This window comes from Akebia trifoliata, chromosome 4 (genome assembly GCF_017979445.1).
Source record: "Akebia trifoliata isolate Shusen 1 chromosome 4, ASM1797944v1, whole genome shotgun sequence".
NCBI lineage: Eukaryota > Viridiplantae > Streptophyta > Magnoliopsida > Ranunculales > Lardizabalaceae > Akebia > Akebia trifoliata.
In genome coordinates this window covers 25867983-25894006 of record NC_141378.1, presented here as the reverse complement: position 1 = coordinate 25894006, position 26024 = coordinate 25867983, and the positions used below count along the sequence as shown (strand labels likewise).

The 26024-nt window shown below is 35.4% G+C and overlaps 1 protein-coding gene and 1 long non-coding RNA gene across 2 annotated transcripts; both read right to left on the bottom strand.

The window, feature by feature from the left end:
• Window positions 1-8917: 8917 nt before the first annotated feature.
• Window positions 8918-11269, bottom strand: LOC147404606 (uncharacterized). Its single transcript, XR_015177227.1, has 2 exons — window positions 10687-11269; window positions 8918-9181 (listed from the first exon to the last, which is right to left on the bottom strand). It is a non-coding gene; the product is annotated as an uncharacterized LOC147404606 (long non-coding RNA).
• Window positions 11270-20691: 9422 nt separating this feature from the next.
• On the bottom strand, window positions 20692-24458 carry LOC147404605 (AP2-like ethylene-responsive transcription factor ANT). Its single transcript, XM_086440631.1, has 9 exons — window positions 23763-24458; window positions 23040-23667; window positions 22749-22831; window positions 22547-22555; window positions 22378-22466; window positions 22224-22297; window positions 22090-22140; window positions 21905-21981; window positions 20692-21574 (listed from the first exon to the last, which is right to left on the bottom strand). Exons 1-9 carry the CDS (start codon window positions 24073-24075, stop codon window positions 20946-20948), a joined length of 1953 nt encoding a protein of 650 aa, XP_086296757.1. The 5' UTR covers window positions 24076-24458; the 3' UTR covers window positions 20692-20945.
• Between the last annotated feature and the right edge of the window lie 1566 nt (window positions 24459-26024).

Below are 26024 nucleotides of genomic sequence, written 5' to 3'. Positions count from 1 at the left end.
TCAAACATGGTATTCCCTAAGAAAATGAAAGTTGTAAGACAGGTAGGATTTTTACAATCTTGTGAAAGGATAGGTTGGATGGGGTACGAGGTTGGATCGATAGTGGTCGGAATTGGTATGATTAACAAATTATAGTTGATATTTGATTCCTTCTGGACAACAGTTTCCTTAGATAGTGAATCAATTTTCTTAGCCAGATTTGTACAATTGGCTAGTTCATTGGGAATTTGAAACATTGGTTGGCTCTCGGGGGTTATCTCATTTGAAAACTTACCATTCTCTCTTTCTTCTAAGGGCACAGTAAGTTAACCTAGTTGAACTTTTATCATTGTTTCAGTTGGAACTGTAATTTCATTGGTTTGAATTTGAACTTCAATTAAGACGAGATTATCAATTATTGATGGACAATCATCAAAATCTTCAAAAGGGCAGAACTAGTTACTAAGGTTATTTTGAAAGAATGGTGAATTTCCTAATATTGAGATATCCTCATTTTTGAATTTATCAAATTTTCCTTCTTCTAAAGATCACGTTAGGTGACTCAATTGAACTCCTATGTTGATTAAGGCTTGACCAATGTCCTATTGTTGGATGAACTGTTGTTGTTGATTTAACAACTCAGTTATCAAGAACTCTAATGATGAAGTTGGAGGAGAGGATAAAACTAAGTGATTGAATGATGACTCTGGCTCTACAGCTCTATATTTAGAGAAATGTTGAGAATCATAGGCTTGTTGGGGAATTATGGTTGGATTCATCATTGAGATGTCATGCATATAAAAATCCTCATGGTTACCAAAATGACTATTCTAAGTGAACTCGTTCTGACACAATATGGTATCTGAGGGAAATCAATTATCTATATGTTATGGTTGGTCGAACGAACTAAGTATCAGCATCCAATAAGAGTTTTGAAAATTATGCATATCGATCTATGTTGCACGAAGCATGGGTAGACTCGGACAACACTCGGGAGGATGACCATAATTATCACATAAGACGCACGGGATCCAAGATTCTCTCCTAAACTCCATGACGATGTAAATCTGCTCGGGGTTTTGAATATACACTATTAATTTGCACACAAGAGAGAGGAATTCACACATGATCACTGGGTTCCTACGACTAGACAGCTCCTAACTGGTTCAAATGAATAATCTAAGCCTCCAACCCAAATCTCTAAAATCGAAAACAGTCAGTTTAATCCCCAGTTGAGAGGTGACACACAATGTTGAGCAAAAGCACTCTTAAATCACCTTTCGTCTAGAACAAACGTTGTTTATCCCCTAGTATACGTGGTACAACGGGGCAAGATTGCGCTTAGGTATTGTTTCCAATTAAGAAGTATAGTTGGTACAACTCAGATTAACTTTGCTTAATCAGCTCGATGAGGCCTAGAGTCAAGTCTAACCAATTTTAATTAATTTTTTAGTTGTGAATTCAATTTCTTAAAAGGACAAGATATCGGTGATGAAATCTGATTCTTATCTTATGGTGCTATCCTCGTAAGGTGCCCTTATTACTATGTGCAAATCAATGTGTATATATTAATCATTCAATATTAACACAAAAACTCACTAACAAGAGGTACGTGAGTGGTGCAAAAATTACCTCCCATTCTAGACATGGGAAGATCAATCTGAGTCGACTTGGGCCACTGACACTAATTTCGGTGTACAAACCCAAGGGACCGAGACAGTTTCGACCCACTGTCATTCTTCCCTATAACTATTACAATCTAAACTTTTTTGGATAATTAAAAAAATTACAAGGAATACTATACAAGAGTTTCTAAAACAGAAAAATAAACCTAGCTAAAGATTAAAGGAAATTGAAAGAAAAGAAATATATATATAAAGAGCAGAACAGAAATGTTAGTAGAAATGATAGTAAACAGGTTAAAAATTTGATTTTGACTTATCAAAATCTTGCAGACTTTGTCACATTTGACAGAAATTTCTATTCTACCCAAAATCAATATACTATAATAGTTAATCAGAGATCGGAGTAGAAAGTTAAAGTTAGTTTAAGTTCAATTGTCTAGGGTAAAAAAAATTACAGGAATGACAGAACATAAATGTTATCAGAAATGATAGTAAATGGACTTAAACATTGATTTTGACTTATCAAAATCTTGCTGACTTTGTCACATTTGAAAGAAAATTTTGTTATACCCCAAATCAATATACTATAATAGTTAATCGGAGATTGAAACAGAAAGTTACAGTCAATTTAAGTTCTACTGTCTTCTTGGCAAAGAAGCCGATTCTATTTCGAATTCTTCTCAGGTTCTTTCGAATTGAAAATGAATTGAACCACTATCTCCGACAACAGTGCCAATTTGATCGATGCTATGTAGATTGTAGAAATGTAGATTAAACAAATATTAGAATAAGACTTGGGTAACTAGGAGTCGTTCCACATAGACAATCGTGATTCAAATGTTCAGATTAAAAAATTCAGCTAAGAAATGAAATAAAATTGAAATGAGAGCAAGAATAGAGATTAAAAATAATATAAAAGGGGCTTAGAGAGATCAAATTAACCTTTGTAAGTCATCATATTGTTGAATAATTCTCATTTTTAACTCAATCCATGTAGCAAATCGTTGTTCGTGGATTGGAAGATAAATCAATTAATCACTTGAAGGTAACTAGAAAAATAGCAATTATGAATCCTAAACTTAGAAGAGATTGTCCAACTTATGTTTAAAATTCATCACAAAGCATGATTAAGCTTGAACTCATCTAAGCAATAATCATCAAAGTTAGAATTGAAAATACAAATTGGATGATTTCACCTTAAGAGGTTTCATAAGAACACAATTAAAGTAAAAATAATGGAATTGAAATAGTAATATTAAGATGATTCGCTCCAGCATCATCGACCTCTTAAGGAGAGTCTAGCCGATCATCGCGAGGAATAAATTACAATAATCGTAAAATAAGGGAAACATGGTAGAGAAGAGAATGAGAAGAATTTATGTTATAATTCGATTCTCTCTTGATTATCCTCCAATAGAGTTACAAAGAAACTTAAAGAACAAAAATGAAAAAAAAAATATTTTTGAGATTTCAGTTCTACAAGAATTCTTTTTCTCAAAGGAAAACTAGAAAATTACATAGAATTAACAAGAAGGAGAGGGACAAGATGGACCCTTTCTTTAGAGATTGAGGTTCTATTTATAGAAAAAAATGTGTGAGTCCAAAAGTAACCTTCACTTTTCTTTGCACAAGAGGACAAAAAAGGAGAACATGAGTTAAGGATTAGGGCATTCCAAAATGGGTCCAAATGCTTTTGCCTTGAGATTTGGACTCCAAAATGTTGATTTTCTGCACAAGAAACACACTAATCAAATTAATAAAATTATTTATATATAATTAAGTCTAATTATTATCTAATAATATACAATATGATGTTTCGAGACATATCATGATTATTACCTTAATACGAAGAAATAGGGATAAAAATTAAAATAAATGTCCGGGAAACGTGTGTATAATTTAGTGTTTCGAGACACTCATCAAGGGGCATTCTACACAAATGATTGCATGCAACATTCTATCCCTATACCCTTACTATGCCAATTTGGATTCTTAATTTGACTTGAGTGTTGGAGTGATTGTAATGTAAGGGCATCTGATCTGAGAATAGGATTCAACAATTGAGATCTCGAGGAAATACAACGCAAGATTTCTTCTTATACTTTTCCCAGACCTCTAGAACCCTAAAATCCTAATTTTTCCTAGTTAGTTTCACGCATTTATAATCTCATACATTAATATATATACTTAATATCCAAAATTACCTCTATAGCCCCTAATTTGGATATGAGTATACTAAACTTGTTTTTTGCGATCAATCACCAACTAGGTTAAAGTTGACAAGGTAAAATATTTCTACATTTTTTCCTTTTTTTTATATAATTATTTTTTATTTTTATTTTTTTGCATCATTCACAAAAATCCATGGAAAAACTGTTTATCATTCATAGTATAATCTCTTCCATGGAGTAACTATTAAGGAGAAAGAGAGTGAGATCAACATACGCTTGAGAAAAATATTTCACCATCCAATGTGCAAATGGAAATATATTTTTCAAAGAAATAAGTAAACAAATAAAAGAGAAGTAAATAAAAAAGAACATAATTTGAAATTTTTAGTACCCACCAAAATTTATATCATTAAAGTACAATGATTGTTGTATTCCTTATATACTTCTCAAATCCCCACCTAGAAGACTTTCTTTTGGATTAAACACTCTATTTTCTTTGGAGAGACATTGGCACACCAAGTTTTACTTATAACGCACCATTTAATAGAAGTTCTCCTTTATTCTTCAATTAATCAATGAGAAGAAAATATTCACAGTTCTTTTACTAAGAATTTTGTCAAATGAATCAAGGGTGGAAGATAATGGGTTTTCTTTATTGTTCCATCTTCTAATCAATGACAAGGAAATAATTACCCTTCTTTTTCTAATGACTTTGTTAAATGAAAAGATGATTGAAATGATGGATTTTTGGCAAAAAATTGAGCTTTTGGAGGGGAGAGGAATTTCAAATTATTCAAAGTTTAAGTGTAATCTACAGTTTTTGGCAAGATGTTGAAGGAGAGGGTAAGTTAATGACTTTTTGTTAGTCTCTCATGGAAGAACAAAATCAAAGGGGTATATCAAAGTTGAAAAAATGAAGGAGTTTCTCACTTATTCACCAAAAGCTGGTAAATGTGTAAGACACAAAAAAAAAAAAACATCAAGAGGGGGGGGGGGGGGGTCAAGGGTTTTCAAATTAATCAAAGTTTAGGATGATCAAATGCTTTTGGCAAGACGTTGAATTAGAGGGTATTGTAGTAATTTTTTTGCCAATCTCTCATAAAAAACCACAATCAAAGGGGTATGTCAAGTTTGAAAATGAATGGGTATCTCACATAGTCACCAAAACCCAGATAGGAGTGTGTGTACCTAATCTACACATGAGATTTTTTAGTCCAAAGATCTCTATTATCTGGATTTGGAGTTACCACCATCCGTTTGTAGAAAAGGGTGTGAATGGACAACCAGAAAATAATTTCAAAATAAAAGTATTAGTTTACTTAAGATCTAGATAAGAGGGTCCATGTTAGAGAATAGGGAAGGTGTTAGGCACCTTATTCCCTCAACCATTGGTGGTAACCTTGGATTCGATTATTTTTCAGAAAATGAAAATAGAAGTTGGGAAAAATCGATTTGTGCCCTTGAGTGTTAAGGGCTTTGATTCGATTCAAACCAATTAGGGCTTCCTCATTGAGGAAGGGACCCTTCTATAAGCCATGCCTTTGGAAAAATTTGAAAATTGTGAGCTTTTTGATCAAGGGCCCACTTTCATAAGAAAGGGATCTAATTCCTTAGTTTCAAAAATGTTTTGTGGTGTGCACAAAAGTGTAGGGATTTTTAAGAAATATTTTGGAAAGTGATTTTCAACCCCTACCCATTTAATCAAGTTGAAGCCCAATTTACCCGATGTAAGTGAGGTTGTTCACTACATCCTAGGGTTATTCTAAAAATAAAATAAAAGAGGAAAGGGGGGAAGTAAAAGAAGGGCAGATGGAATGGAAGGGGAAGAATGGGGATTAATTCCTTTTATGTCCTTACTCTACTTTGTTCTTGCTTTTATTTTTTTTATTATTCTTCTTTGTATTTTTGAAGTATTTTTGCTTTGTCTTGACTTGAGTAGTTTGTAGTGTAGAACTTGAAGGTTGATGAAAATTTTGTGTTGAGAGTTGAATTGAGGTAGTGAGTTGAGGGATTTTTTTTTTTTTTTTTTTTGAAATTAAGAGAGATGAAAGTTGAGTGATGAGAGAGTTGAGTTGACTCAACAAGCAATGAGAAGCGTTGGTGTTTCAAAATTACCTTCCATACTAGATGGGGTAAAGACGAGTTGAACCTAAGGAACCATGACGGTATCGTCCAACCATCGTCCTTCCCTAGTCTTTTACAATCCAAACCGTCTTGGATAATTAATTAAGGAAAGTTACAAAAACCTAATATAAGAGAGTCTATTATAGAAAATTAAACCTATTTAAAATGAAAGCAAAATAGAAAATGAAATGATCTTGGAGCTTTGATGATCTTTTAAGTTATTTCTCTAAAAATTGATTGAACCTACAAAAAAAATCAAAAATCAAAAACTGAACAAAACAAAGGAATAAAAAAAAATAGAGGATGCTATTACAATCCAAGGATCACCAAAAGATGCTATAAAAATTATAGGAATAAATTTCAAAATTTTATTGTCGTGCCTTGATAGGTCTGGACGATGCGGTGATGACATCTCCTTTGGTCATAAGATTTTCACAGTAATCTTCTACTGGCTTATTTATTGCAATGAAATTTTTTTTGATTTTTTTAAATATTTTTGGATCGATTGAAAATAGAAATAGGAAAATAAAAAAGAAATGACGAAAATGAACTTCAAATCAAAACTTGAAACTACTATACCTTTCCCAGGTAGGGGTGCAAAAATTCTGATAGGATTATCATTGTGCTTCCCATAGAAGTTAATATAAATATAAATTTTCTTGATTAGTAAGGCAAGTAAGGGATTGGACCTAAGAGAAAGGGGGTATAATTAAGTTCAGATGATGAAATCAAATCTAAATAAAAATATTAAAATTATTTTTGTGTTTTTAAAGTTATCAAAAGAAAATACAAGTTGTTGAAAAATTAAACTAATAGAAGGTAAAATAAAGTAAAAACTATGAAGGAAAATACCATCGGAAATGGATCTACCTAGACCAAGTTATTAAGTCAAAATCTAGTTCCTAACCTCTTTGATAACTCAATCATAAGGGCTTGGTGTTAGTTTTTTTACATTAGAAGATTTAGTAAAATAAAATACGATTTAAAGAATATTATAGTAGAATTTCTTCACTCTCTAATATCTGTATCTCTTACTACCAAATATCTAAATTAAGCATGTTATATCTTGATCTTATCTAAGTGTGAAACATTTAAGTTAAACATGAAATATGAAAGAGTTAATCTCTAGCCTTAATCCATAAGAATATACAAGCCTTGAAGAGAACTCATAAACATTAAAGAAAATTAAGAGGTAAAGAAATTAAATACAACAAAGTAGTCTTGCTCTAGGAATCTCCACTCTCCAATGGAAAGGAGATTAGCCTAAGGACATTGCAAGTGATAGAAAAAGATAAATAGAGAAGAAAAAGTCTTGCTTCATTAAATAATCATAATTACAATCTCTTTTTACTCTCTCACTTATAAGAATTACATTTTTCAATGGAAAACCTAATCTAGAAATAGAAAATACAATAGCAAATGTCAAAGATCTTAGATTAAGAGAAGATAGACAAAAAGCTAAGAGGGAACCTTTCTCAATTGGAAAATGGGCTATTTATAGAAATCCTAAGTTCTAGAATGATCCATTCTTAGTCGCCTTCACTATTATGATAAAATCATGTGCGCAGCACACTCCCACAATTTTAGGGCACTTCAACTGATGTCCACCTTGCCGTCCAAGTGATTTACCGCGCCATGATTGGGTTGAAACAGTTGGTATCAATCTTTGTTTAGGATACCTAAGTGGTCCTCCAGATTGAAATGCAATGCCTAATTTTTTATTTTGGGACCTTATTTGATGGTTTAATCTTTGATTTAGATAGTGAACACACGTAATCAAGATTTTATAATAAATATAATTATTTATGTACAATTAAGCCTATTTAGTATGGAAGAACATGCAACGTGGTATTTTAAGGTTTAACATGATTATTTACTTAATATAGAGAAATAGGGACAAAAATCGAGATCAATGTTAGGGAAAAGTGTGGATAAATTAGTGTTTTGAGATACTGATCAATTGACGCCCTATTAACTTTATAACCTTACCTTCGTGGGCTTTCGAAAATATAACATGAACATGGGACGGATATGCATTTGATTTTAAAGATCTTAGTGTCCTAAGTCTATAATTGTATCTCAGTGCATGTGGGTTCATGGGTAATTTTCGGATGTCTATTCTTCAAATCTCGATGTACACCAAAGTGTTTATGTCTTAGATTGGTGAATGGGGTGGATGTTTTGATCCCCATCATCCAAAAGAATGATCTTAGGGGCTTAAGAGTGCCAACATCTGGGGTTAATTTTGAACAAGGGATAGGGGTAGTTGTGTAAGGGGTTGTGAAACACGTATGTGTGTGTGTGTGTGTGTGTGCATTTTGAAAAGCATATCCATCTTTATACATTAGGTTGTCTCAAAAAACAAAATGAAAATAAAAACAAATATTACAACCATTATCCACAAAATAAAGTAAAGTGAACAAGAAACATGAAAACATTAGAAGATAAGAAAAAACATATAAATGAAATCACATATATTTTGTTTGAAAAATAATCGAATAAAAAAAAGGATCAGACCTACTGCTCCCCAGTGGAGTCGTCAAGCTATAGATATGAGATTTTTGAATCTGAAGATCTCTACTCTTTAGATTTTGAGTCACCACCATTCTTTTTTAGAAAAGGGTGTGAAGGGGTACTTGAAAAATAGTTTAAAAAATTCCTTTTTGTTTGTAGTGACTCTCATACGGATAAGGGTGTTGGTCAACTTAAGATTTAGGTAAGGAGGTTCATGTTAAAGAATAGGGAAAGTGTTAGGCACCCTATTCCCTTCACTATTGGTGGTAACTTGGATTCAACCATTTTTCGAAAAATAAAAATAAAAGTTGGAAAAAACTGGTTTGTGCCCTTGAGTATGAAGGGCTTGTGTGGCGCCCCGCCGGACGCTAACACAAATCCCCATGTCAGATCTCGAGGTATTATGTAGCACCTCGAAATTTCGGCATGGTCTCCTCTGTTTATGTTAGCATTCCAAGGCGTTCAACCTGCACCTGACAAACGACATACAATCCTGCATACATATACAAAATATAATACTAGCGGAAGCCTATATAAGTCTAATAACGTACGAATTATCAGAGTGCGGAAGAAGAAAATTTACGGGATTATACAAAATTTTCTCACTCTAACAAGAATCCTAACGCTCAATACAAATCTATAATACTCCTAGACAAATGGAGTATAACTCCAATACTTACCAAGTGACAAAGTCTGGCTATCTATTTGACCCACCAGATGATTCTCACTCGTGCTCTATACTTGTCTCGCCAAGCTTTAGATCTGAAACTAAAAAAAATAGAGAAGGAAAGGGTGAGTAACAAGGGTTACCCAGTAAGGAAGCAACAATTTCTGCCAATAACCTTCCTAACATGAACGAATAAACATACTGAATCATTTTAAAATAAACAAAATTTTACAGAAGAAAACTACGATTAACTGGTACATATAGCCAGGGATGAGCAACTAAACATTTTAAAACTCACATTACATCGATCAGCAGTACTCACTATAACATTCTCTTTTTATACAAATCTAATTGATCAAATGGAAACAATAAACATTCATTTCATCTTATATATCAAAATAAGCAACAGATACATAATACACAATGGTGGAGTATTGGAATTAGAGAGTTGGGATTCACGACTGGATCGCTCCCAGTCGGGACATGATGTTACAATTCTTCTCGGGCTTTTAGTTCCTGATTTTGTGGCTGGTCGCTGTTTACCACGCTTGGTTGACCATTTATCCGGCTCAGGCTGGCCGTTTGACGTGACCGTAAGCAATGGGTCTCTTTTCGATGTGTCAGAACGTTCGACTACTATAGATTGTTAGTGATCACTGACTAATCATCTTCGTCTATGCCTATCAGGCGTACATGTGATTCCCAAAGATACAAACCATTCGTATACGACCACCTTTACATTACAAGTTCACTGGTAAAGATAGAGAGGAATAAACCCGGATTCCAGTTGTGACTCCACTCTCATACGCGTCCCATACCACGTATGAGTTTGGTGGTCCCTACCGTACATCCCAGGATAGTACACCACTCCGGATGATATGATGCACTATCCCTTCAGGCATTCACAAACTCTTTAACAGCTCACAAAATAGCTACTTATATATATTATTTTCATTTGAAAACAAAAGAGAAATTAACAATACAAGGTTGAGAATAGATATCCAGTTTCCTACCATGCAAGTGTGGCCACCCGGCCTAAAATAAATAACATAACAGAGCGCCTCGCGCTAACAGAAAGTAAATAAACATGCAACCAGTAACATTATCCCTGGATATCCGTTCACCAACCTGCATACAACACAACAACGTAAAATGCAGACATCACCCCTCGGGTGTGACTCTGACATTTTACCATTTCATACCCTTTTTCCCTTTTTTTCGACTTTTACAGTTTTCAATCTCTTCAATAAAATATCCATTTTCTGATATTCATCAACTCAATATGAGTTCATTGAATATTAAATCACATTTTTCAACTATACAATTTATTTCTATCAATAATATTGAAAAAAAATACAAATTTCATATCAAAACGGGGTCCGAGCAGTGCACAAGACCCAATTTATGGCAATAACCCGTTAAAATACTCTACCCACGTATAATTTGTTAAAAATACAATTAAACATATCAAACATGCAATTTCTGGCGTGAATTTTGAAATAAAAAAGAATTCTATATTTCGAAAATACATCCAAATTTTTCTAATAAAATCCTAAATGCAATTTTCACAATCTATGATTATTAATAGAAATTCAGAGTTCCTTACAATGTCTAGGCGAAAGGATCGAAGCGTGTGCGCGGAAATCGAGGAGATTGGCGCGGAAATCGAGACGGACCGAACTTCGAAGCGGCTGATTTTGAAACCGACCCGGTGGTTTCGAAGATCTCGATGTGCTCGTCTTTTCTCTCTTCTACGGCGAAAGACGGTTTGACCCCGAAATCGATGAAAACGAGGTCGAAGTTACGAAAATCTCCGTATAAAAATACGGCTGATTTTTGACTATACGGGGTGAAAAACACGAGAAAACGGAAGGAACTTGGTTGGGTTATGTAGAGAATGAGGCTGCGGACGTTTCTCCCTTCTGCGTCGGAAAGCGATTTGACCCCGAAACGGACGAAATCCGAGGTCAAAGTTTCAAAATTTCCGTATCCAAATACGGCTGATTTTTGACGATATCGGATGAAATAGAAGAATGAAATGAAGAAAGGTTGGGTGGGTTTTGTAGAGAACGTAGCTGCGGACATTTCTCCCTTCTGCGTCGATTGTCGACGGCGAGCCGTTTGTGAGAGATCTGAGGTGGAAGGTCGAAGAGAAAAGAAAAAAAAAAAAAATCGTTTTATATGTCTCGGCCGTATGGACGCGTTGGGGAAGATGAGTTATATAAAAAAATTAAAAATATTATTTAAATAACATGTGGGACAAATCGGTATTTTGTCAATTGTTTCGATCGTCGATAACTTATCATCCGGACTCCAAAACTGACAAATGAATACTCTATTTCGCCTATTTTTCGTTCCGGATCTAATGGTATAGTCAATTTCTACAAATTATGTCTCCATCAAAAATTTACATTTTTGGCCTGACGTGACCCCTAAACTTGATGTCGTTTTCGTTTTTGGCGATAATTCAACTTCCTGATCTCCAAAAATGACAAATAAATAGTCCATGTTGAATAATTTTTCGTTATGAACCCAATGGTATGATCGAATTTTAAAAATTATTCCTCTAACAAAAAGTCACTGTTTTAGCCTGGTCCGACCCGGTAATCGAGGATTTTGTAACTTTTATATTCGGACTCGCATTTGAGCGTGCTTACAGGCTAAACTATGTTTTTCGATCATTTTGAATCTAATGGTGAGGTCAGATTCCATTAAAAATGATTAAAAACATCCTAAAGTTTTACTCCTAAATCCCACTTTCAAGATTTTCTTAAAATTTCACTATTTATTTTTTCCTCGAGATACGAATTAAAAATTCGGGGTGTTACATTCTCCCCCCCCCTTAATAAAAATTTCGTCCTCGAAATTGAAATCATACTTATCAAACTTTGTCGCTATTCCACTAACACGACATGTATAATAAATACTACTTATTTTCGATTACTATCTATTCTTAGTCCCAAACCAATCTCATTTAAAACTCGTAGACTTATATCTCCCATATTCCATTAACTCAACACATTCATTAATTAATCACTCTATTTCAAACTCATACTCCAACTAATCCATTATTTGTATAACCTTAAGATAACAATCAATTCACTTGTATCACTTTCCCATCAATGTCTATCAACAACAATCCTTTCACATCTTCTTTATTCTTCATCCTTACTTCTCTCATCAATTACATCATATATTATGTTTTACTCATAATTATTATGAATATTACTCCCAAAGCATAGTCTTACCGCAACACACCACTATCCTTATATTCGATTCGATATTACATTTTTACTTATTGCGATATTTCCTCAAAACCTTTGTCATAACCTTTATAATTTAAAATCTTACTCGAGGGGATAAATCCTACATTTATTTTCTCACAATTCCATTAAGTCACCATTAATGTAACATTATCACAAGATTATTCTTTCTCACATTTTACATCGACCCACCTCCTAACTTATGCTCTACTAAATCTCTTTAGGATGGATGTGGGCACAGGCAGGTGGTGGTCGCTGCTTCTACGGAATCATAATATTTACTTATACCACTTTTGTTTCGATGAGTGAAATGAGCACAATCGAAATCTCGAAACGAGTACTTGTCTATAGAAAGTATTGATCACGTAACGAAAACGATAATAATGAAATCCTCTACTAGAAAACGATCGTGAAAGGAGAAGGCAAAAGAAGAGTTAGAACTGACACCGAGGATAGAAAGATAAAATGGAAAAGATGATCTATCTTTTTAAAGAAGGATAATTAATTCAAGAAGTCGTAAAGCAAGAGCTGCTTCATCTAATAGTTCAATCGTTAGGACCTCCCAAAGTTAAGCCATTTTCAATCGAAAGGAAAGATACGCGATTCCCTGCATTGATATTCGAGGAAGTAGCTCTGACATGAAGGATATACAAGAAGCATATACTTATCCACTAGCATAATATACGAGTAATTGACTAGACTATTGATATAAAGACTAGCATACCAATTGAACATCACTTGTCTTTTCACACTTTACAATTATTCTAATACCTATTTTGCAAGTTCTTAAATGATCTTCCAAAAATCTTATTCTTTCTTCGCAAGGCCTTCCAATGGTATAAATAATTTCATTACTTGACCTGTGTCAGTGGCTAGTTCTAGCAAGTGTGCAAACTTTTCACAGAATTATATAATCTAGAGGAACCAATATTGAGTAAAACTCCACGTTCTAACATTATAATTAGAAATTGTCTTCCAAAACTTCGTTGGAGATAGGTACTTTCTCCTAGGTCATAGCTCTTACTTGCGCCTGTGATAGAGGACATTCTTTCTTGATATGTCCCACCTGATCAACGCGTAACAATGTCAATGATCTTGTCTTCATAGATCTCTCTATGGAGTAGGTAGTTGGAAGACTAGGGTCTGTAGGCTCTGAACCTGCCTTGTTGATTCCTTTGGCCTTGTTGGCATCATTGGAGCTTCAACTGCTCTCTAACTCAGTGATGGGGAAACTCTACAACTTGATAGTGGAGGAGTTCTATATTGTGGATACACTGATCCGGGGAAGATTAGCCTCGAATACATCGACCTCTTGGCCGGATCTGATCTGGGAAGAAAAAAATCTAAGGTCAACTCATTTGTCCATTGGAGGTCTGAAACTCTATCTCCTCTCTGTTTTATCCTTTAAGCTCGATTTACTGTATCTCTATAATTGGTAGTCTCAATCATCGACCTCCTGGCCCTTAGGTAAGTTATAGTCCTCTAAAGAATTTACGGGCCTTCTACAGATCTGTCAAGATAAGCTCGGGAGCATATCGTGACAACCTAAGTGTACATCATATCTTAGTCTTTGTAATTGATAGATTACCCTGCACTAATCTCAAAACTCCTAGTATTTGATTTCTCGAGCAATCTCGGATATAAATCTATCGAGAAATATCCTCTCGAAGTTACCCACTCAAACGATCCATCTCCCAATACATTCATCTCAAAATGTTACTAATGATTGGCATTCTCGTCCAACTAGAATGTAATCACCGTCACCCATTGATTTCTTCGGCATTACATGTCACTCAAAATCTTTCAGGTCTTCAAAACCCACTTATTGACCTCAATCAGATCGAAAAAGTCTCCAAAATATTGATAGACGTAATCGTTGAAAATTCTACAACCACATCCTTGGATTTACCTATCTTTGGGCTTGGGAATTCTCTCATTCTTCAAAGGCACGACCTGTGGTAATGGTCCCTAAGGTGGAATAGTATTTCCCTTTGCGAAGAAGTCCAACGCTCCCTCATTTCTTGGATTTAGTGGTGCGCCTTGCAATCGTGGTAAGTCTTGTACCATCTCTCACTTCCGATCGCTAGTCTTGTTGTTCGGGATGGCACGAATACGTTATCAACTTTATTTAAATATGGTGGCCTTATTGTTCCTTCAATTGGTTTGTCTAGTATCTTTTTGAGGCACACATCTTTAATCGACCAAACATTGTTCTCCTTTATGTCCCAATTTGCCACATTCATAATATACCACAACTCTTTCTTTCAACTGATTTATAGTATATGTTATTTCTTATGATAAATTCTTCCATCCATTGAGTTGGTATTCTCTATAATATCACTCCCCATTTTGTTATTTTCCTATAATTTGTTAGTTTTGTTTTTAACTGTTTGTCGTTAATTGCCTTCCTTCCATTTGGCTTCGAGGTGTTGGTGGTTGTTGCATATTCATATCTTCTCTAAACTTGTCATGAGACTCAACCACCTATCCGATGAATGATATTAGTTGTGATATCGGGTCAGTAGTCTAATCCAAAACCTATCTTGTCTCTGTTGTGTTTTGGCCTCTGCCTCGTCCATTCCTCTCGCTTATGTTCATCCGTATTAAGGCACTTATTAGAATAAGGCCAAAACCATCTTACGTAACTATGAATTACTACCGTAGCTTGAACTTAGTAATGGACTCCATTTCCATTACTAACAGAACATATCTAAAATCTTATCTTAGGCTTACTAGGCTCTATAGACTTCTAGACACGGAAGAACTCGTAATTCCAATACGGAACTACTAGTGAGCTCGGATACCGAATTCCTAGTGACATTCTATGATTATCGCTCTAATAACTGTGGTATCAGCCAATTCTTCAAAACATAGCAGATCAGTATCCCATACGGATCTAATACTATGCTCTGATACCATCTGTGGCGCCCCGCCGGACGCTAACACAAATCCCCATGTCAGATCTCGAGGTATTATGTAGCACCTCGAAATTTCGGCATGGTCTCCTCTGTTTATGTTAGCATTCCAAGGCGTTCAACCTGCACCTGATAAACGACATACAATCCTGCATACATATACAAAATATAATACTAGCGGAAGCCTATATAAGTCTAATAACGTACGAATTATCAGAGTGCGGAAGAAGAAAATTTACGGGATTATACAAAATTTTCTCACTCTAACAAGAATCCTAACGCTCAATACAAATCTATAATACTCCTAGACAAATGGAGTATAACTCCAATACTTACCAAGTGACAAAGTCTGGCTATCTATTTGACCCACCAGATGATTCTCACTCGTGCTCTTACTTGTCTCGCCAAGCTTTAGATCTGAAACTAAAAAAAATAGAGAAGGAAAGGGTGAGTAACAAGGGTTACCCAGTAAGCAAAGCAACAATTTCTGCCAATAACCTCTCCTAACATGAACGAATAAACATACTGAATCATTTTAAAATAAACAAAATTTTACAGAAGAAAACTACGATTAACTGGTACATATAGCCAGGGATGAGCAACTAAACATTTTAAAACTCACATTACATCGATCAGCAGTACTCACTATAACATTCTCTTTTTATACAAATCTAATTGATCAAATGGAAACAATAAACATTCATTTCTTATATATCAAAATAAGCAACAGATACATAATACACAATGGTGGAGTATTGGAATTAGAGAGTTGGGATTCACGACTGGATCGCTCCCAGTCGGGACATGATGTTACAATTCTTCTCGGGCTTTTAGTTCCTGATTTTGTGGCTGGTCGCTGTTTACCACTTGGTTGACCATTTATCCGGCTCAGGCTGGCCGTTTGACGTGACCGTAAGCAATGGGTCTCTTTTCGATGTGTCAGAACGTTCGACTACTATAGATTGTTAGTGATCACTGACTAATCATCTTCGTCTATGCCTATCAGGCGTACATGTGATTCCCAAAGATACAAACCATTCGTATACGACCACCTTTACATTACAAGTTCACTGGTAAAGATAGAGAGGAATAAACCCGGATTCCAGTTGTGACTCCACTCTCATACGCGTCCCATACCACGTATGAGTTTGGTGGTCCCTACCGTACATCCCAGGATAGTACACCACTCCGGATGATATGATGCACTATCCCTTCAGGCATTCACAAACTCTTTAACAGCTCACAAAATAGCTACTTATATATATTATTTTCATTTGAAAACAAAAGAGAAATTAACAATACAAGGTTGAGAATAGATATCCAGTTTCCTACCATGCAAGTGTGGCCACCCGGCCTAAAATAAATAACATAACAGAGCGCCTCGCGCTAACAGAAAGTAAATAAACATGCAACCAGTAACATTATCCCTGGATATCCGTTCACCAACCTGCATACAACACAACAACGTAAAATGCAGACATCACCCCTCGGGTGTGACTCTGACATTTTACCATTTCATACCCTTTTTCCCTTTTTTTCGACTTTTACAGTTTTCAATCTCTTCATAAAATATCCATTTTCTGATATTCATCAACTCAATATGAGTTCATTGAATATTAAATCACATTTTTCAACTATACAATTTATTTCTATCAATAATATTGAAAAAAAAATACAAATTTCATATCAAAACGGGGTCCGAGCAGTGCACAAGACCCAATTTATGGCAATAACCCGTTAAAATACTCTACCCACGTATAATTTGTTAAAAATACAATTAAACATATCAAACATGCAATTTCTGGCGTGAATTTTGAAATAAACAAAGAATTCTATATTTCGAAAATACATCCAAATTTTTCCAATAAAATCCTAAATGCAATTTTCACAATCTATGATTATTAATAGAAATTCAGAGTTCCTTACAATGTCTAGGCGAAAGGATCGAAGCGTGTGCGCGGAAATCGAGGAGATTGGCGCGGAATTCGAGACGGACCGAACTTCGAAGCGGCTGATTTTCGAAACCGACCGGTGGTTTCGAAGATCTCGATGTGCTCGTCTTTTCTCTCTTCTACGGCGAAAGACAATTGACCCCGAAATCGATGAAAACCGAGGTCGAAGTTACGAAAATCTCCGTATAAAAATACGGCTGATTTTTGACTATACGGGGTGAAAAAACGAGAAAACGGAAGGAACTTGGTTGGGTTATGTAGAGAATGAGGCTGCGGACGTTTCTCCCTTCTGCGTCGGAAAGCGATTTGACCCCGAAACGGACGAAATCCGAGGTCAAAGTTTCGAAATTTCCGTATCCAAATACGGCTGATTTTTGACGATATCGGATGAAATAGAAAGTGAAATGAAGAAAGTTGGGTGGGTTTTGTAGAGAACGTAGCTGCGGACATTTCTCCTTCTGCGTCGATTGTCGACGGCGAGCCGTTTGTGAGAGATCTGAGGTGGAAGGTCGAAGAGAAAAGAAAAAAAAATCGTTTTATATGTCTCGGCCGTATGGACGCGTTGGGGAAGATGAGTTATATAAAAAAATTAAAAATATTATTTAAATAACATGTGGGACAAATTCGGTATTTTGTCAATTGTTTCGATCGTCGATAACTTTATCATCCGGACTCCAAAACTGACAAATGAATACTCTATTTCGCCTAATTTTTCGTTCCGGATCTAATGGTATAGTCGATTTCTACAAATTATGTCTCCATCAAAAATTTACATTTTTGGCCTGACGTGACCCCTAAACTTGATGTCGTTTTCGTTTTTGGCGATAATTCAACTTCCTGATCTCCAAAAATGACAAATAAATAGTCCATGTTGAATAATTTTTCGTTATGAACCCAATGGTATGATCGAATTTTAAAAATTATTCCTCTAACAAAAAGTCACTGTTTTAGCTTGGTCCGACCCGGTAATCGAGGATTTTGTAACTTTTATATTCGGACTCGCATTTGAGTGTGCTTACAGGCTAAACTATGTTTTTCGATCATTTTGAATCTAATGGTGAGGTCAGATTCCATTAAAAATGATTAAAAACATCCTAAAGTTTTACTCCTAAATCCCACTTTCAAGATTTTCTTAAAATTTCACTATTTATTTTTTCCTCGAGATACGAATTAAAAATTCGGGGTGTTACAGCTTGGATTTTGACTCATACCAACGAGGGCTTCCTTATTGAGGAAGGGGCCCTTCTATGAGCCATGCCTTTGGCATTTTCGAAAATTATGGACTTTTTTATCAATGACTCATTTTCATAAGAAAGGGGCTAAATGCGTTACTTTGGAAAATGTTTTGTGGTATATGCAAAAGTGTAGGGATTTTCAAAAAGTGTTTTGGAAAGTGATTTTCAACTCTTGCCCTTTCAATCGAGTCGAAGCCCAATTGACCTGGTATAGGTGAAGGTGTTCACTACATCCTATGGTTGAAAAGAAGAGAGGGGAGAAATAAAAAAAGGAAAGATGGAAGGGGGAGAATGGGGATTAATTCTTTTTATATCCTTATTCTACCTTGTTTTTGCTTTTTCTTCTTTGTACTTTTGGAGTTTTTTTTTTTTTTGTCTTGACTTGAGTAGTTTGCAGTGTAAAACTTGAAGGCTGGACTTTTTATGTTGAGAGTTGAGTGGGTTGAGGTAGTAAGTTGAGGAGTTTTATTTTGAAATTGGGAGAGATGAGAGTTGAAAGAGATGACTTGATGGGGGGTTTTCAAGCATTTGCTTTTCTAGAGGGAAAGTGTTTTTTGTTTTTATATATTTTATTTTATAGGTTTTGAGGATGATTTTTGGAATTAGAAATGTCAAAGCTGGAAAATTAAAAGATAATGACATGAGGTGTAGGCATTGGGTTTGGTTATTTTGATGTTGGGGAGGGATATATGTGAAAGGTAGTATTTATGGATCATTTTTTTCCAAGTGGGTTGGATTTTTCAACCCATATAGGTTGAGTGTTAGGTGAGGTTAAAGGGCGTGGGTGTTGATTAGAAAAATGGTTATGTAAAAGGGTAATTGTAAATATTTTCGAGGAGGGTGGAGGATATGGTGACAAGCATCCAAAGAGGTATGAGTCTGTGTGTTAGGTGAGTTGATGAAGGAGAAGGGGTGTGGATTGGTTTGTTTTTAAGATAGTGATGGGGGTAGGTTATGACATGGATGTGGGTTAGTTAACTTTTTGAGAATGATGATGAGGTTGGGTAAAAGGATGTGAGAAGTGAGTGGTGGTGATAACAAGTATCCCATTTGATGATCAATGATTGTATGAATCTTGATTGGCTATGATCATAGATATGGGTATGGATAGGGATATGAATTTGAGTTTAGGCTTGAGTAGGTTTGATTAGAATTAACTTAAAATCTAAGTTCAGATCAGATTACGTTGGGTTGCATTGAAATTGACTTAGGTTTAGATTAGGTTGATATTTTGGCTAGGGTTAGGTTTGTTTTAGGATGGGGCTAAAATGGGACTTAGGGTAATTGATGATTGGTGAGTCTTAGGTGGGCTTAAAATTGGTTCAAGATTTGATGGTTGGTTCAGGATTAGAGTGGTGAGGGTTTGAGAAGGTGTTGGGTTTTGAAGCTTTATTGTAGGTCTATAGGACTATTGAGAGTCTACAGGCCTTTGATTTGAATAAAAATATCAAAATTTGAAGATTTAGGCCTTTAGGCACATTGATGAATTTTTTGATAAAAATACATCTTTTTGAGTCCTTTTCGAGTGGACTGTTCAAATTGGGGTGTTACACTTAAATTGCCCTTTTTCTTTTTCCTTTTTTCTGTGAAAAAGAATTTGAGGGATAGAATGACTTTCTTCATTGAAAACTGATCTGAACTTAGATCTTAAGTTGACCCAATGACACCTGCATGTGTGCAAGATCATTTTAATACTAATCCCAACAGTTTGGTGTAGCTAACAATTATGAACTAAATTTTAAAACACTTTTGGGTTTCATATTTCCTTCTTTTCCATGCACCATGTGGGAATGGGGAATGCGATGGATTGTTCTCAAGCAATCATGCACGTGCAAGGGCAAGCACATCCACACGTGCCAAACTACACATCGACATTAAGCTGTTTTACGCCGAATATGTTTCATAAACCATAAGTGTGCAAATAAGTTAAATGAGATTTAGACAGAATTTCTTGAAAAGAAATTGTCCATGGACCCAAAATCTAAAACTATTTGACATAAAGTTCTCAGTAGGGAATATATCTTCAGCCTTTTTGGAATAATGGAAGGGAATGTCTCTTACCTTTGGAGAAAGCTCAGATGGGAAAGGAGGAATGGTAATGATGGTGTTGCAAGGGAGTGAAGACTGCATGGATATGAAATCTTGATGAGATGTTGTGGTCAAAGTTACACCAATTTGCATTATTGGGAAACATCTTGAGCTGGTTTTGTACTTAACAGGACAAAAAAAGATGGTTTTATATAGAAGTTGGGTCACCCCATATTACCAAAACCATTCAATCTGATTCAATCATGGAATCCCTTTCGAAACTGACCCCACTAATTTGCAAAAATCATGATAGCCAAAAGCGTTAGATAGAAACATATAATTGGTCCCACCTTAAACTTTCATTGAATCACCAATTTCACCACCAATTCAAAGTAAAACATTACTTTCCCTCTCTTTCTTACTTTTTTTTTTTCATGCAAAACTATACCAAGTTCACCAAAGAGACACAAGTTCAGGTATCAGTCCAAGCTGCAAAGACTGGCATGTGAGTCATGGAGATTGCATTCTTCAACTGGGCTGATGGTATCCAAGAATCATTTGAAGTGGCAGGGTTGATGAACTTAGAAGTCGAGGGCGCCCTTGCGAATAGCATCGAGAGGCCAGTTTTGTCTGGGCTGCCCTCTATCGAACGATTATTATCTAAGTGGACCCCTAGCTTGCCCGAGTCGTCCACCACATGTTGGGCTGAGTCGATCTCAGTAAGATTATGTAGGGCCGTGGAAAAAGACAGGTTCATGTAATTACCAATCACAGTTGATGGCTTCTGATCGAGAGGTTCAACTGCATTGATTGGCTGTTGTGGGGACGATTGATTAAGGACCATTTGCCAGCCTACATCATCGCAATTATCTTCAGGTAAACCAACTTCTCTGTTGTTTTGAGATGTAAAAGGATGATCGACAACCACGATGCTTGATTCTAACTCTTTGTTTCGTTTTGCAAGTTCTCCGGAAAGAAGGGTATCGCTCGCTGTGATTCGTTCCACATCATATCTTGTAATGTCAAAATTAGTGACCGCACTTACACCACGGAACTTAATTGCAGCGATGTCGTAAGCTTCGGCTGCTTCCTCTTGGGTGCCTGAAATTCAATTTAAATGAGTACTAAAGTTTCTAAATACCGGAAATTAGCCTTAAATAGGGTATTTAAGTGGCCAAGAATACACTTTTTCTTTTTTATCTGGTTTGAATAATCAAATCTTATAAAAGCATAGTGTTACTGAAAAACAGAATTGTACTATCTCAAAGTAGCTGATGAACAGCCTTATAAAAGCAAGAAATAGGACTGAAAAGAGACTCATATCCCCTTTAATCTCATGAATTGGGTTTGAATATCAAAGTGTTATAAGAATGGAAAGAACATTGAAAAATGAGAATCTAGTCAGAACAATTCAAGCTTTCAAAATCTTACTGAATGTTCCAAGATAAAGGTCTTTGTTGCCCGCAACCCTTCCTATTCGAGCTTGCCATCTTCCATGCTGATGATGTCTGTAGAAATGTAAAACGAAAAAATAAATAAATAAAGATTTCAGAGGAACTAATCTCTATTATTCATTGAAAAAAGGGTGTTTGATCTCAATTGAAAACCAGTGAAACCTTGTTACTCCTCGATACATCGAAGCTCCCCTTGAGAACCCACTACTTTTTCTACAATGGAGAGAAAAAGAACAAATGAAATTTACTATATAAAAAAAAATAGAAATGTATGAGGATCAACAGGGGAATTTTACCTTCTTAAGTGAGCAACATATTCTTGCCTACTCATTTTCTTCATTTCTTCAAGTTCTTCTTGGTAATTCTCCAACTTTAAAAAATAAAAAGGAGCTACATTTGAGTAACCAAAATCATAAACAATTGATGGATTCGATTCTTATTGAATTATACCGGGAAGTTAATATGAGTAGAAGGACCCCAGTACTTAAGCGCGGCTAGATCATAGGCTCTTGCAGCTTTCTCCTCCATATCATAACCCCCTAAAATGCAAATTTGGGAATGATTAATGATAATAGAAACACTTCTTTAAGCCTTCATCAATGTTAAGAGAGATGCTTACCCAAATAAACTGAAGAGTATTATTTGATTGGAATTGCATTCCCCAACAAGCAAGAACATGACAAAGCAGAATAAAAGGTCTTAATTAGGCCAAGAACCCAAAGGGACCCAAAAAACAAAACAAAACAAAAATTTGCAGACCCATCTTCAGGAATTCTTCCAGAGATATAGAATAAATGTTTTTTTTCTTTTTCTTGACCAACCTTGCCTTCCTTTCCTGGTCTGCCCTTCCTTCTTACAACTGTTATCCCATAAATGAGCTTCATATCTACCAGTCCATCTATGCCTGATGAAGATAAACCCACTAACCTTATGAGGATGACCATGGAAGAAAATATGTACATAAAAATAAAAGAGAAGAAATATGTAATGGGAAAATATAAATAAATCAAGAGAGAGAGAAATATAAAAAAATAAACCAAGTTCAAGCAGCATAACAACCAACCAACCAAAGAAGACAAAAGGGAAGAAAAGAAGAACTAAAGTGAACTTACCTTGTAACACCTCTATATTGTGATGTTCTCTGCCCAAATGTGTCAATAGACTTCCTATGAACAGGTTGCTTCTGACCTAACTTACAAGCCCCTCTCTTATTTGTTTCAATGGCTACACATTCAGTTCCAGTAAGTGATATCTCTTGCGGGGCTGTAACACAGCTTGACTGTGAACCAGGACTCATGGACAAAGTCAATGACTGTAAATCCCCATACCCCAGTCCACCCACAGATCCAGACCGTCCATCATCACCAAAGCAACTAGCCATCTTTTGTTCAATGGCATGATTGGTTGCATAGTTCCTAGAAACCCAGTTTTTCAGGCCTGATATCTCACTTTCTGCAATCTGGGTATTCTTGGTATCCTCCTCTAATGATGGTTGGAACATTTCTTGACATGTTAGTCCAGAGAAATATGGGTGTTGTTGAACTTGAATCTGATGTTGTGGATGTTGAAGAAAGTTCATAGGATGTTGTTTGCTGGCTTCATGCTCTGAGTTTTGATGGTAATACATGCTGTCTAAACTCAGAGGTATGACTTCTCTGTCATTTCTTTCATATTGATGAGTATCCATTGTTGGACCACCTAAGAAATCTTCAAGTTTTGGTGAAGAAGATTGCACCACCCCTTCACAGTTCACACAATAAAGAAGATTGAGATAAGAAAGCATCAAAGATGAGAATGGAAACAAAGTATTAAAAAACCTTGAAACAGAAGCAGACCTTCTGGTTGTGACCTATTGAGAGCTTCCATGATACAAAGAGACCCATCAGACTTTAGTGGCATTACAGGCAAGTTAGAGTATAACCCACCATTTTCTCCTTCAACTCCATAACATATTCCAGAATTGTTTAGATGAGTAGAATGAGAAAAAAAGAAGCTTGTAGGATCTGTTGTTGAAATAGAAGAAGAGGATTCTTGTGTTTGATGATGGTAATGATGAGGATCTGAAGGTGTTTCCATGTTCATATGTGATGAGAGAGAAAATCCCAACCAGTTGTTGCTGCCGTTGTTATCATTACTAATAGACTTCATCTTCTTCTCTATTTCTATTTCTTTTTCTTTTTTTCACAGATTTTCAATCATTGGATAGCCAATAAACTAATCATTCCAAAATCTCTTCCCTCCATTTTAGAAAACTTAGTCTTTTTTTTTTTGTTTTCTAGCTGCAGAAGAACTCATGGAAGAAATCTATACCCATCATTCTAAACAATCCCAACTCTTAATCTATGTGCACCCCCATCTCTCTCATTCTCACACACACCCACACAAAAGGTCTCCATAAAAATAAAAAATAAAAGGAGAGAACAAAACAAGTCCCTTTAAACTCAACAAAAAGAATGAGAGTTTAGCAAGAATTACAAATGCTGGGTATCCCTCCAGCATTCCATTCTATAGGGATCTGTGTATTTGAAAAAGACCCAAGTATTTTACTTTCATGTTTCCTTCTCTCCTTCCTTTGCTTTTTATTACAGACCCTTAAACACCCTACTAAAACCACAGACGTAATAAAAGTACAAAACAGCAAATACTGCGTCAAGACATACAAAAACAACCCCATTTCTTTCTTAAATGGTCTCATTACCAAGCAAAACTCTTGGGATTATCAGTAAAGTACTTTTCTTTCTGCTTTTAAGATATGTATGTATTGGGTGGGTGGTGGGTGAGGGTCAGAGTCAGATGACCAAAACTGGGGATGCTTTTTCTTTTTTACAGTTCTCAGAGGCAAAAAGAGGCCTTGGATAGATTTGACGAAGAGGACGACTGTACGCCCTGTCACCTCATTACTGTACAACTTCTGTACCAATATGTAGCTCCAGGATCTAGTTAAAATCTACTGTTTTTCTTACTAATCTATTCCGAGTCAATTCGAAAACTCACGAGTTGACTCGGACAAATCAAATGGTAATAACATTCCATAAAACTCTGTCCAAACGCCCTTGATTTTTCTCCTTAAAATCAGTCACCAGAAAAAATAAATCTACCTTCCGCTTATGCTTAGGGTCTATCTCATTCAATCTTCCTAACTCATGAACAATATATGATTTTTAAAAGTGGAAGATGATGGATTTTAGAGCACAAAAAGATTTTCATCAAGAGGTTGATGATATATAGAAATCAAAGTTAGAAGATTGAAGAACTTAAAAATAATGTGTTTTTCAATAGAACGATAAAGATTTTTCTTCTAGAGGTTGAAGTCAAGACGAAATTACATAGGTTTTAGAACTTTAGGATGAAGATCAAGTTTTAAGTAAAAAAATTAAGGATTTTATTTAAGAGGTTATAGCCAATGAATTGAAGATGGGGTTCACTAGGTTAAAGAACTAATCGACTTTTGAGAGAAAAATAAGTGTTGTAGACACCCCACCTTATTATGTAGAAAAGGACTTGGTCCAAAGATCTTTTTGAAAAGAGCTCACATCCCCATTAGAAGAAGGTTTAAGGCCTCAAGGGCCTTTTATTTTAGTTGAACTATAGCTTGTCTTACCTAACCTATGGACAAGCATAATTTGGACTTGTCCCCACCTCACCTACGGACAAAATACTTTTTCCTTATCCCCACCTCACTTAAGGATAGATAGTTACACAATGGAAATGAATCTAGTCGAGTTCTAAAAGGGAATTTATCATTAAACTCTCCGTAATCTCTATTTTTCTTCGGACTATAATGTAGTTTTATCTCTTTAACTTTGCTTAATATTCTATCATTGGTTTTAAGAAAATGGAATAATCCTCTCAATTTTGACCCTTGGTCACCTTTAATCCCCAAAAAATGTCAATTACATTCATGTTCTTAATTTGTTGAGATTTTCTTTAAGGTAATTAACCATTACACACATTACTCTTACCCTTGATTCAAGGTTTTTCCTTCTAGGTTCAATGCATTTTGACCAAGTGTAAACACCTCATTTTTGCATTTACCTGATTAATCAACTCGTCAACTTGATCGCAACGATTCCCAATGATGGATGATTATTCCAATG

What these genes read in the sequence shown, in the direction of transcription:
- LOC147404605 (XM_086440631.1), bottom strand. Translation starts at nt 24,075, where the DNA reads ATGAAGTCTATTAGTAATGATAACAACGGCAGCAACAACTGGTTGGGA. An exon ending in CAATATAGAGGTGTTACAAG is followed by an intron (nt 22,832 to 23,039) that starts GTAAGTTCACTT and finishes TATCTTCATCAG; the next exon opens with GCATAGATGGACTGGTAGAT. An exon ending in CCTTTATCTTGGAACATTCA is followed by an intron (nt 21,575 to 21,904) that starts GTAAGATTTTGA and finishes ATTGAATTTCAG; the next exon opens with GCACCCAAGAGGAAGCAGCC.